The 13,660-nt window shown below is 38.8% G+C and overlaps 1 protein-coding gene across 1 annotated transcript in view; it reads right to left on the reverse strand.

The window, feature by feature from the left end:
- The window catches only part of LOC150089238 (dimethylglycine dehydrogenase, mitochondrial-like), a 220,916-nt gene that overhangs the window by 26,881 nt on the left and 180,375 nt on the right, over nt 1–13,660 (reverse strand). The window contains exons 12-13 of the mRNA XM_090388493.1: nt 11,984–12,114; nt 11,215–11,432 (exon numbers count right to left, since the gene is read on the reverse strand). Coding sequence (XP_090244619.1) covers nt 11,215–11,432; nt 11,984–12,114 — 349 coding nt within the window. The remainder of the gene's footprint in view (nt 1–11,214; nt 11,433–11,983; nt 12,115–13,660) is intronic.

Raw genomic sequence — 13,660 nt, forward strand, 5'->3', positions numbered from 1 at the left:
CAAAAAAATAAGGATGCCATCAACATTTAGTTTGCTCAATCTATATAGAACCTTAAATGATTCAATTGGTCTCTTCACAGATGCCTAGTTTCCATATTTTGCAATTTTGCAGAAGTGGAGTCTTTCTTGATAAGAGTACCCTTTTGTGTCCTTACTATCTTGTTGCCCTTCTCTGTATCCATTCCAAGAGGTTCGCATTCTTCCTAAAGTGAGTCTTCCAGACTTGTACATGGTACTCACGGTGTGGCCTAAACATTGCCTTAAATGGGATAATTACATTGTCCCTGATGGAAAAATTCCTGTACAAGGAATACATAAGATTTCACTTGTCAAATTACATATAATTTATATAAAAGTGCATGCACATTTACCATGGCATGTGAAAAAAAAACAACAACTATGTCTGTTATCACTTATTTCATGATTAAACCACTTAGTTTTCATCTGCAAGTTTTTATTCATTTTTTCCAATTTATCTTAAAGTTTAAAATTTTAAATTATATGAGGTACAGTCAATAAGTACTTACCCTCATCTAGAAATATCTGAGATAGGGATTTGAAACTTGGCTATCAATTTCATCCTTTTCTATGTAGCTCCCTTCTAGGGCTACACATTTATCTCTTCAGTCAGAAATCTATTGCTCCATAATGGTTTCTTCATTTTAGGATAGAAGAAGAAATCTGAAGGTGAGTGGTTGGTGGGTGCTGCAGATTTAAAAGCCACACCTGATTGTAAAGTCTACTATAAGAGCAGCCTTGTGGGCAGGAGCACTGGCAAGCAGGTGGACACCTTTAAATAGCTTCCCACACCTCTTCAACTTGATAGCCTCTTAACTTTCTTAGGTTCCTATAGTACTCCCCAGTGATCCCCAGAGTTGTCTCCCCTTTTAGGAGGAAATTTGTAAGGATGATACCTTTAGAGTTAAGAAGACTTGCAACATGATCTTACTGGCAAACAATTGAACCTTGGCCTTTTTGGGGGCTGGTGAAGGTGAATATTTCCACCGTTTGCTCATCTGCTTTTTTGGTCATAGTGATGTACTTAGTATACATCCATCATTACAATTCAGTAAAAAAAAATCATCAAAATTCTCTCTACAAAACAATTATGTAGAACACAATTCTTTTCTCAGGAACTTTTGAGGAGATTATTATTATTAGCTATATGGTGCAAGGAAGCCAAGGCTTATGCTGCACCAGCCAAAAAAAATTCCCAAGTTACCCTGAGAGAGAGAGAGAGAGAGAGAGAGAGAGAGAGAGAGAGAGAGAGAGAGAGAGAGAGAGAGAGAGAGAGAGAGAGAGAGAGAGAGAGAGAAGTAAAAGGGAATCACCAAAAAAATGATATCCAACTCAGGACCCTGGGTGTGCCAAGCCCATACTCACCAGATGTGACTCCTCAGGGTTAATGTCAACAACCTCGGAACCAATAAGTCTACCACTTAGTTGTGCATGAACAGATCCAGGGCGCAAACAGATCCATGGCTAACATTCACTTCATTTGCTATAAAAATTTATAGTCATAGTAAAATTTTGTGTTTTTTCCTAATTTACAGCTCAGCCCAAAAGTAAGTGTTCACTTCAGTTATTTATTTCAGACTTACTTTTCAACCATTATTTACAAATTTTAAGAATGTTATTGTTTGTAACACATCAAAAATACAGCACACTGAATGGGCTCAAATATAGGCAGCAGCAAATGTGTTAATACTGAACTCACCAGAGGAAACAATAAACTTTACCTTGTATTTGCCTCAATGTTGTATGAAGTGAATGACTACTCCATCAGTTTTATTCAGTCCAATCATGAGTCTGTTATCCTCCATGTAGAAATGGATGCACCAACTGCTATCAACAGATCATAGGGCCCAAATACTCAGACCATAAGGTGCACAAGGTGCACTTATGTGGCTAGTTCCATTCAATGGCTGTTGCCACAAAATTGTGACATTGACTTTGGAATATAGACTTAGATGAGTGATATTATTTTCCAGTATACTGTAATGGAGAAAATGTAGATCGCAGAGCATTCCAGACTCTGAAACTTCCCTGTCTAAGAGTTTCAGTGCAAAGCAGGAACTTCATAAAAGATGGAAGAAATCAGGTTTAGTCTCGAACCAAATTACATTCCCTTGTACCAAGGTACTTTTCTTTAGGAATAAGAGGGCAGCCATCTGGAGACTACCCTCAGTATAGAAAAACCTTTTCATAAGAACCAGTCACAAAGTGTCTTCAACTCCCTTGACCTAAGCAGCTGGCTTGATCACCTAATGAGGTTCTCAGCTCAACTACGAGCCTCCACACCAATGGAATAACCTAGTTCAGCTGACTCCATCCTAATTACAAGGGATCATCTAATTTGTTCAATAAACAGAGAGAGAGAGAGAAATCTTTATTGCAACACAGAGATAGTAATGTACATAGTAGTGCAGTTGCAACTGCCCATCACGGCACAATGACCAGAGATTAACAATATAATGTAAAGACAAAGTTGCCTGAATAAATCAAAAAAAATACAATAATGATGAATAAGTAAAAAGTATTAGAAAAATTGTTTGTGTGTTATTTGGTTTTTAGGAGCATTAGCAACTAAGGCCATATTGCTCTGGGATATGCGGTGGTCATTCCCTAACCTTTCCGCATCCTCCGTATTTGGTGGTGACGGGCTCGAACCCCAGTCTAATCAAGAAGCGTGTGCTACGCACTGCTGCTCCTTCCCACCTGGCTACGGAGGCGCCAATTGGAAAAATAGAGAAATTAACTGGGTATACTAATTAAGTGAGTTAGTCACAACATTAGTCACAAAATACATAACATAAGAATACACTGTACATCGAGTAGCATAATTATATACACTGATTGAGTAAGAGAATACATTGATTGGGACTCAGGTTATAATAGTAGTGGCCTTTGCCACCCACTACAGAGTATTCTTTTTCTATATTGTCGAACCTGACTAAACTTGTTGAAATTGACATCTAGATTATGCTGAAACAGATTATACTAAAATGTCTTGGACCCTTCCTTGTAAATTCACTCCTCTCTCTGTTCAATATCACCAAACGTTTTTCTTCCCAACACAAATATCTGCACATTGAAACTATCGCCGAAGTGCTGGTTGGCTTCACAGCCAAATCAGTTCTGCTCAATCTCATCTACATCTTTGAGAAATTCCTCCTAACTCTCACCAATCAAATAATTCCACAACAGCCCCAGCAATTTCACTGCTACATTCCTGGCAGACCAAACACAATAAACCTGGTAGCTGCCACCACTACCACCAACTAAAATTTTCCAGGTCTTTGATAAGAAATATCACTATTACATTCATTTGCTTGCTACATAAATATTATCTACATTAGCAGAGCCTTACTTTAGTTTATTCATGTTATCAAGCAACAGAATATGAAATGCAAATATCTTCACTAGAAAGATAATCATAGGTGTACCATAGGTGTTCCGCACATATATCCTACAACTGTCTTTCCTCAATTTGAATTTATGCCCTCTTAGGCGATTATTCTGAGAAAGAGGAAGAATCCCATCAGCATTGAGCATGCTCAAACCATTCAAGGCTTTATACACCTCAATCAGATCACCTTGCAGGTCCTTGTCTCCAGACACTGTAATTTGCAGAACTTAACCCTTTCTTCATAAGGGCAACCTTTGTTCCATTCACTAATCTTGCCCTTCACTGCACTCGCTCCACCAGCTCTACATCCTTCCTAAAATGACCTCTCCAGACCTGTATACAGTACTCAAGGTGTGGCCTGACCATTGTCTTGTACAAGGGGATAATCACATCCTTTCCCTGCTAGAAAAAATTCTGTATATCAATGACAAGACACCATGAGCTACTCTTGCTTACCATCTGCACTGCTCAGAAAACTTTATATCTGACTGCACAATTACCCCCAGGTCCTTTTCATTCTTTACCACTGTCAGTGTAGTACCACACAGTTGATACATTACTCTGGGGTTACTGCTTCCCTTATGCAGTACTTTACATTTGTCAATGTTAAACTTCAGTTGCCACCTCTGAGCCCATCTGCTCAACTTTTCTAGATCCTGATGCAGCAACATTTTTTTTTTTTTTTTTTTTTTTATGTGAACCCCAAACACGAGAGGTATTAGAACCTATAGTACTTAGTACCGTGCTTGGGTTGGAGGTTGAGAAGACGAAAGAAGATATTTGTTGACATTGGACTTGAACTTCTGTAGATTGTAATTTTCAGGAAATAAGTATGAAGGAAGGTTGTTCCAGAAAACAGCAGTTGAATGAATAAATGAGGAAGATGAAAAGTTGGTTCTGTGGGTTTGAAGGCTGGATGTTGGCTGGCGGCGGCACGTGTTTGGACTGTTTTGAAAGAGACAGCGGGAATTATAGAAGTCAATTCACATCTGTAGAAGAGGCATGCAGCAGAAACAGTACGTCTATGAGAAAGCGAGTGGAGAGACTCTGTTAGAGATGAATCATTAATTAACCTAACTGCCCTCTTCTGAATGGAATCAAGAAGCCTGAGAGAGGTTTTGGGGGCACCACCCCAGATGTGGGAACAATATTCCATGGCAGGGCGGATTTGCGATTTATACAGAGTGAGCAGCTGTTTGGAAGAAAAGTAAAGCTGAGAGCGAAAGAGAAAAACCAAGTTTTTTCGATGCAGAGGAAGCAATATTTGTAATGCGCTTGTGCCAAGAGAGATTAGAAGTCAGGGTAATCCCCAAAAGAGATATATCATTTCACCTAAAAATCGGAGTGTCACTAAAGATAAGCATAGGAGCAGAAGAAACCTTTTTGCTAGATATAAGACAAGACTGAGTTTTAGAAGAGTTGAAATCAACTAAGTTACTGTTATTGTTATTTTGGTTTTTAGGAGCATTAGCAACTAAGGCCATATTGCTCCGGGATATGCAGTGGTCATTTCCGCATCTTCCATATTTGGTGGTGACGAGCTCGAACCCGGGTCTAACCAAGAAGCGTGTGCTACGCACTGCTGCTCCTTCCCACCTGGCTACAGAGGCACCTTCAACTAAGTTGTCTTTGCCCCACTGGAGAATTACCTGAAGATCAGCATTTAAGGAATTGGTAGCAGATTTTCGAGAATTTGAAGCTGATTGAGCAGGACAAGGTTTCTCAAAATAGAAAGTGAAATGCAATGTGCTATCATCGGCAAAACTATGGATAGCATTTCCAGTCAATGGAAGAAGGTCATTAATATACAAGAGGAAAAGAGTGGGGGAAAGAACTGAACCTTGGGGGACACCGGCATTAGTGGAGAAGTTAGAGGACAGAGAGCCATCTACCACCACCCTCAGTGAGCGATCAGAGAGAAAACTGGATAACCAATTACTAAAAACAGTTGGCAAACCATAAGATGGAAGTTTGTTTAGAAGACCTTTATGCCAAACACAATCAAAAGCCTTTGAGATGTCAAGAGCAACTACTTATGTTTCACCGAACCTTTCCATTGAATTAGTCCATTAAGCCAGAATATCACCAGTGGATTGACACTGACGGAATCCATACTGGCGATCGTTGATCAGACAGAAGGTTTCTAGTTGTTTAAGAGTTGGCGGTTAATTGATTTCTCCATTACTTTAGAAAGTGTAGAAGTAATTGCAATGGGACGATAATTGGATGGAAGGGATTTGTCACCCTTTTTAGGAACTGGCTGGATATGAGCAAATTTCCAAGCAGAAGGAAAAACACCTTTGGAATAAGAAAGTGAAAAAAGGCGGCAAAGAATAGGAGTAAGTTCAGGAGCACAGGTTTTGAGAACAAGTGGAGAAATACCATCAGGACCTGGAGCTTTCTTAGCATCAAGATAAATCAAAATCCTTCTGATATCCTTTTGACAGAAGACCACAGGAGGCATTGAATGGAGCGTGTTGGGAATAGTGGGAGGTGTTTTACCAAGATCATTAATACATGAGCTGGACGAAAAATGGGATGCTAGCAGGTCAGCTTTATCCTTGGCTGAAGTGACAACAGAACCATCTGGTTTGGACAGAGGTGGGAGCAGAGATGGGCAAAAGTTGCGGCCAATAGCTTTGGCAAGAGACCAGAATGCTCGGCTACCATTAGGGCAAGAAGCAAGTTTTCTACTCTTAGCTTGTTCAAACTCTAGTTTGGATTGATTAATAACTGCTTTACAATTGTTGCGAGCTTTGGTGTAGGCAGAAAATGAAACTGAAGATTTAGAAACAAGCCAATTACAATATGCAACATTCTTCTCTTGAACAGCCTTAGCACTTTTATTGGAAAACCAAGGTTTAAATAAAGGACGAGATTTTAAAGTGGAGTGTGGGATAAAGGATTCCATTCCTGCAAGAATAATTCCACTGACACGATCTGAGCAAATGTTGACATCAGAAGTTTTGAAACAGTAATCCGATCAAGGAAAAGAAGAAAAGAAATCTCACAGGTCATCCCATTTTGCATTCTTGTAATGCCAAACAACATGAGGTTGGGACTAGCCATGAGATAAAGGTTCCATTGGGGAAGAGACAATCACCAAGTTGTGATCTGAAGTACCTAAAGGACCTCTCATTTCGACTGTGTACTTAGAAGGATTGTTTGTGAGAAAAAGATCAAGCGTATTGGCTGTATGATTAGGATTGTCCGGTATTCTTGAAGGTAAATGAACAATCTGTGCTAGGTCATTAGTAATTGCAAAAGCCTCAGCATCTCGACCTGATGGGTAGGTGTGACTAGAAAACGGAAGCCAGCTGGAGTTGTGAACGTTAAAATCACCAAGGAAAATTACCTCACTATTCGGAAAGTTGGACTGGAGAAAGTCAAGTTGCAAAGAGAGGAAGTCAAAGAGCTCCAAGTGATTAGTGGAGTAGGGAGAATGGTAGAGACAACAGATGAATTTGACACAGTGAGGTAGAGAGATTTTAAGCCAGAAAAGATCAAAGAGAGGAGATTCCAAATTGCCAGGTCTCTGACAGGGAATATCAGAATGGACATATGCACAAGTACCACCTTTGAGGCGAAAGGAATCATATTTGGGCATCTGAGATGAGCAGTAGTTGAATAAACCGATAACTGAGATTCTGTCAGAAAAAGTACATGGGGTTTGGCAGACTGCAAGTGTAAATGGACATCGTTGAGATTAGAATTGAGACCACGTATATTTGTGAAATGAATTAGGAAGTGCTTGGGAGGTTTAGATCTTTTCGCAGATAAGCTTGCTCTATTAGTTTGACAATTCATGGTGTATTCAATAGTAAGAAAAAATGGGTGGGACATGCTGTGTGAAGTAATGAAATTTTTAGATATGGCGTACATGTGGTAAGAATATTCCTAGATCCTTGACATAACGTGGCCTCAACAATGCTCCCCCGCATACACACTACTCGGACTCCCTCCAGTCACTATCTGGCAGAGTAGAGGTAGCAAGATTATACACTAGCTGATCCAGAAGCCTCCTAGAGGGTTACCAATAGGTTCGGTCCGGTGTACTAACTAGCAGCCGGCCTGCAAACACTGCATAGTGTCATTAACAACCCTGCCAACCTTCGTATCATCTGCAAACTTGGACATTAAGCCTGATATACCATGATCAGTATCATTAATAAATACAGAAAACAACAGTGGACCCAACACTGAACCCTGAGGTACTCCACTAATAACATTAGTCCACGAAGAGCACTAATGTTATTAGTGGACATTGATTACCACTTGATTACCACTCTCTGTCTTCTTCCACTCAACCATCCCTTTATCCATAGCAGCAATTTGCCTCCAATGCCACACTACTCCAATTTGTGCAGCCATCTTCCAGATGCAACAGTATCAAAAGCTTTCCTGAAATCCAAGTATATGATATCAAAGTTATTCCCTACATCCAGTTCCTTTGTGACCACATCATAGTATCCAATCAAATTGGTCAAAGAAGACTTCCCCTTAACAAAACCATGCTGTATCAGAGCTATAACTGAAGTCTTGTCTAGATGATCCTGCAGTGCTTCTTTAACCAGTACCTCCATTAGTTTCCCTGAAACAGAAGTTAAACTAACAGGTCTGTAATTACTTGTGTCGTCCTTCAATTCTTCTTTGTGAATTGGGGTCACATTTGCACATCTCCAGTCCATGGATACTTCCCCTGAGTCCTAGGAAGCTCTCATAATTATGGCTAAGGGTTTGCTTACTTCCTTTGCTGCCTCCTTTAATAGAACCGGATAGATCCCATCCACTCCAGATGCCTTTCTTATGTTTATCTTCAACAATTTCTCCTCCACTCTGCTCTCAGTTATTACAAAATCATCTAGCTCACTGCCAGAGTTTTAATTCACCTCTGGCATTCCCCTCCCTGAATAACTCCTCATGTGTGGACGTATATGCAAAAGTCTGTGAATCCCCTCCCCCAAACTATCAGTTTTCTGACCTACCTAACGCTGCCTCGATAGCATCGGCAAATATTCTCGGCACTCTTTCTATTTAAGTGTATCCCATTCCTGTAGAAGCAGTCTCTCCTGTTAGCAAGCACATTCAATTTAAGACCTCACCAAGCTACTACCCTAGCCAAAGCTTATACGTAGTTGTGTCCGAACAGTATATTATTCATTGCTGTGTTAAAACTTCCATTCAATTACAAAAATTAACACAACTCAACTCATGGAGGAGCACTTTTGCATCTTAGCCCTGATCCAAATGAATATGGTACTGGAGGCACATCATAGCCTCCCAGTGGATCAGGTTTCCATCCCTGTCACTGGGAAGTGGGCTCTACTATCTTGCAAGCACTTCCTCCAACTGAATACAGAATGTACAAAATTATTTAAATAAGTGAAAAGGCACTTCTCCGTGAACAAGGTCCAAAGACTCCTTTGTTCAATCTCACCCACAGATCTCTCTAGCTCCATTCTCAAATCAGCATAAACATCACATTGAAACATTACATGTCCTGATGTTTCTTCATCTTCTCTACATACACATAGCCCATCAGTTCTCAACCCAAGCTCAAATGACCTGCGTGCAAGCCCATGTCCGGTCAACAGAAAGGACATATACAACCCAAGGCTGTTGCCAGGGATTAACCCTGTTATTCGATATCTCAACATTAGGCAAAAACTGATACGTAACCCGTCCTTTGACGGATTCTTGCCATCTCGTTTGCCATACTTTTCTCAATTCATTTATCACTCTTACTTTTTCATTCTTAACATCCTTCCTTCCTTCCATATGTCCCCTCATATGTCCGGACATAAATGTCTCAACTCCCAAAATAGTCATTCTTAAATTCCTTCTAGTGCAATACATCATTGCAAATACTGCCACTTGCAAATCAGCTGGCTGCTGCTATCACTTGAAGCGTCTCAGTCGAAACAGTCCTACATGCTCGAGTTATGCATAGGAGAGCAAGTACTTTCTTATAACAGAATTTTCAATTCTGTGAATCTAAGCTATCGAGGCATGAGTTACAATGGGAACATGAAGGCAATCATAGAGCATATTCAACGCTCTATCCTTTACTCCCCAATCGACCCTCACTACCCTTCTAAGCTTGGAATATAGTACTTTTATCTTTTTATTTAGATATTTCATGTGCTCCACAAAACTCATATGCTCCCCTATGCAACTCCCAAATACTTAATCATAGTTTTATATCTCAAAGAGACATCACCATGTCTCACCAGAAGACTACGATTCATACTGAGGCACCTCCTTCAACAGTATTTGCACACTCATTGCCTGTGAAATTTGCAGCTCATACAACTGCAAATCATTTCTCTATTTGAGACCTTGCATCTCCACACACTAATATCAACAGGTCATCAGCAAGCACAGACCAAGCTGACTGTTATGCATCCCATGCACTTTTCTTCTCTGCCATGACTTTCATCAGTTTATATGACATCCATTTAGGTCTATACCTTGAAGAGTATTTCTTAGTTGGTATGAAAAGTCTAGTAGCTTCTATGATTTAATTTCTTGCATGAGAGGAAAAGCAGATGACAAATTGATTACATGTGGGTATAACTGGCCTCCGTAGCCGAATGGTCAGGAGCGGGAGTGCAGTAGCACACGCTCCTTAAGTAGACCGGGGTTCAAGCCCCTGACTGCTGAATATGGTCGATCTGCCAACCCGCACTGGACCAGCGTGGCAGATTATGGTCTATTTCCCTCAGCATGAATTGTTGAGGAGGCTTCCATCCTGCAGTGGGTTGATAATGGCTGCACTTTACCTTTATAACAGACAAGAACTAGAAGGGGGTTAGTTCTTTCCTGTTCTGCCAAGTCATATTCTTAGCTCTTTAATCCCAAAAGAGGCTGTCATTGCAATGCCCATCTTTTAAAAATAATGGCAGATTAATTAACACACTCATTGGCAGATGCTTTTGAGCAATGCTACTTGTTTGAAAGCAAGTGCAATACAGCTGTGAGCATTAAAAACATTTATTAGACAGTTTAAATCCTGTCAAATACAAAAGTATAAGAGATGACAGAGAAGTCCATTGTTTCATAATACAACTAATTACTTTTATTCATTTGTTTATGTCAACAGCCTGGCCTTCGGAAGCCATTCCACAGAAGTGTGATAGATGAATTTTGATAGAAGAAAAAAATGGTATGATTCCATAAAAATATTTTTATAGCTACATAATGAGAATTTGAAAAACTGTATTTTCAAAAATTAATTAAAAAAACTATAGCAGTTAAATATATTTAATTTCCATCAATCTTTATAGTCCTGCTAACAAAAAAAAAAAAAAAGAAAAAAGAAAAAACCAAGAAGAAATATTTACTTTGGGTTTCACTCAGAACCTTAAAAAAATATTCCAAAAAGCACTTCAAAACTGCTACGGTCTGTGATTTTTTTAATAACATGAGATGATCTTAATTGTACTTCATGGCCATATAATATTCTTGATTAATCAAAAAAAAAAAAGCAAGAAATATATAAGCACCTAATTCTGGGTGCTACAACAACACAGACTGCTTACATTCTACATTTTTGTGAAAATTCCTGATCCTTAACTATTAGGAAGAGCAAAAGGACTGAGATGAGTTTGGAAATGAAAGATTAAATAAATTCATACATGCGCATATAGAAAAGGCCAAAAGGAGAATTAGAAAGAATTACATTTTTTTTATGTGGACCTCAAAAACTTGTTTTTAAAAGTGACCCAGGGCGGTTTCGATCATCCCCAGCCGTGATATAAATAAAATGGCAAGCAGTTATCACAACAGAAAGTAAAAGTACCAACCTGTATATGATATCCGTATGGCTCTAACTGATATACCATCGATATCAATGTCGCGAACACTTAGAAATGGAAAGGCATTATCTTCAATATTGTAATCTGTTAATTTAGAGAGTATCCTCCTTGACAAAGGCCCAGCAAGCCCCAGACATGCAATTTCGTCAGTGACATTATCAACTGTAGCTTCACTTTTCCACTCATGCATGTGCACCTTCATCCACCTTTTAAATAAGAATATTAGTAAATTCTTGTTATAAATTGATAAAAAAAATTTTCAATAAATAACTAAATTAAATAACAAATTAAAATATACAAATACAACACTAACACTAAAGTGATCAACTGGGTAATTTGGATTAATTATTTTATAATTAAAGAATACTTGCTTAATTTATCTTAATTGCAATTGTAATACAGTAACTTGAAGCCTTTCTGGCTGTAATCTCAACAGCATTTGACGTTATCAGGTTTCGCACTAGGGGTGCTCAAGTGAGGCACTTGTCACAGGCACTGCCTAAATAGCCACTGCTAGATGTGCTACTGCATATATATGCATGTTAAGACATGATATGAATTAGGCACTGTTACAGAGTTTTGCCTTGGGCACCACAAACGCTAGTGCTAGTGCTGGATGTTATACTGTAATAAAAATATTCTGGTATCCATCTTCTTTGGTGCATAATGAAACAATTATTTTTTATAACAAATCACAATTTTATATAATAAACAGGGATTTAGTCTTCTAAACTAATAGAGTTTATAATAGTTTTACCTAAGGTCATGTAGTTCAGAACCAGAGCCAGTGATGATAAAAAAGTGATCAGGTGCTAGGCATGTAATAGTTAACTCAGCATAAACTTTGCCACTTGGCGTCAGCATATGTGATATATTTGTTGATCCAACCTGAAGTGGGGAGAAGGGGTAAGAGAGATAAAATTTTTATTTTACAATTCACACTATTCTACAGTTTTCTCTTTTTAATTTTGTAAAGATTTTGTCAATAATAATGATTATTGTATATTAATATATTCCTAATAGAAAGCATGTTGAAATAAACTGGAAATAAAACTCTTCACCCAGGCAGTGCCCATGCTTTACTTTTCAAGTAATCTGTTTAAAAAAGATCTACAGAAATTAAAAAAACATCAAAGTAATGTTTCAAACAGAGGAAAAACTACAAATTCTTACATTCCCATAAGACTCTCAAACAGGGCTTCCCTGTGTTCCTTAACAACAATACTGAAACAGCAGTCACCCTCCCCCAACTCTTTACATGTAATGGGGGGGGGGACAGAAAGGATGTAATTCTTTTTTTGTTGCCTCTGTTGTAGCTGTAATTTCAGGAGGTCGTGGCCAGCAGCCTCTGGACATCCCAACTAAAAACCTTTTAGAACATTCATGTTCTAAAATGTTTTTAGTTGGGATGTCCATGCATTCTATATAATGCATGGAATCTCAGCATGAGCATTTCATGCATGAGTCTCAGCTCATGTATTCTATAATGCATTAAATCATGATTTGACACCACCAAGACATGAGGAAACCAACAATTTTGCAAGTGTTCAAACTGGTGTAATATTTGTGTGAATTGGTGAAACATGGGTAGTTGCCATCTTTCAAGAAGTTGGGAATCAGCAATACTAACAATGAGTTTTGGGCATTCTATGACAAATAAAAATTTCATTCTGTGCTGACATGTTGTTTAATAAGCATTTGTGAATCTGTATTTAAAATATGCCTCAAAAGGTCTGTGTAATATGCCTGTGTGACTGTCTGGCCTTTCTGAAAGTAATCCACTACCAATACTCCATCAGAATCCCAAAAAACCGGTGCCATCACCTTGCCAGCAGAAGGAAATGACTTGGCTTTCTTTGGAGGGGAAGAAGAGATGTGTTTTCAATGTATGCTGCTCCTCTGTCTCTGGCTGAATGCAATGAACTCGCACCACATCATCCATGGTCACAAACCTTGCAAGGAAATTTTCTGGATCTGCTTTAAAATGATGCAAATTTTCACTGAGTTTCAAACTTTTCCACTGTGTTTTGTCCATAGATGGGTAACATAAGCCAGTATATCCAGTGGTGAGCTGTGAATAGCTGTCAATACAACAGTTTTTTGGGTTTTTTTTTTTTTTTTTAAGGAGCATTAGCAACTAAGGCCATATTGTTCCAGGGATATGCAGTGGTCATTCCCTGACCTTTTCGCACCCTCCGTATTTGGTGGGCACGGGCTCAAACTCCAGTCTAATCAAGAAGCGTGTGCTACGCACTGCTGCTCTTGCCCACCTGGCTACATATACGACAGCGTCTGGAGTTCTAACCCTTTAGAATTTTTGAATAGTATGACATCACAATCATGCTTCTTGAAGTTATTACTGCAGTATGATTGCAATGATACAAATATTTGTTAACAATTTCTTTTTTCGTCTCGCATTTTCATTACATTCCAT

This window comes from Mastigoproctus giganteus, chromosome 2 (assembly GCF_048544385.1).
Source record: "Mastigoproctus giganteus isolate SK-2022 chromosome 2, ASM4854438v1, whole genome shotgun sequence".
Lineage (NCBI taxonomy): Eukaryota > Metazoa > Arthropoda > Arachnida > Uropygi > Thelyphonidae > Mastigoproctus > Mastigoproctus giganteus.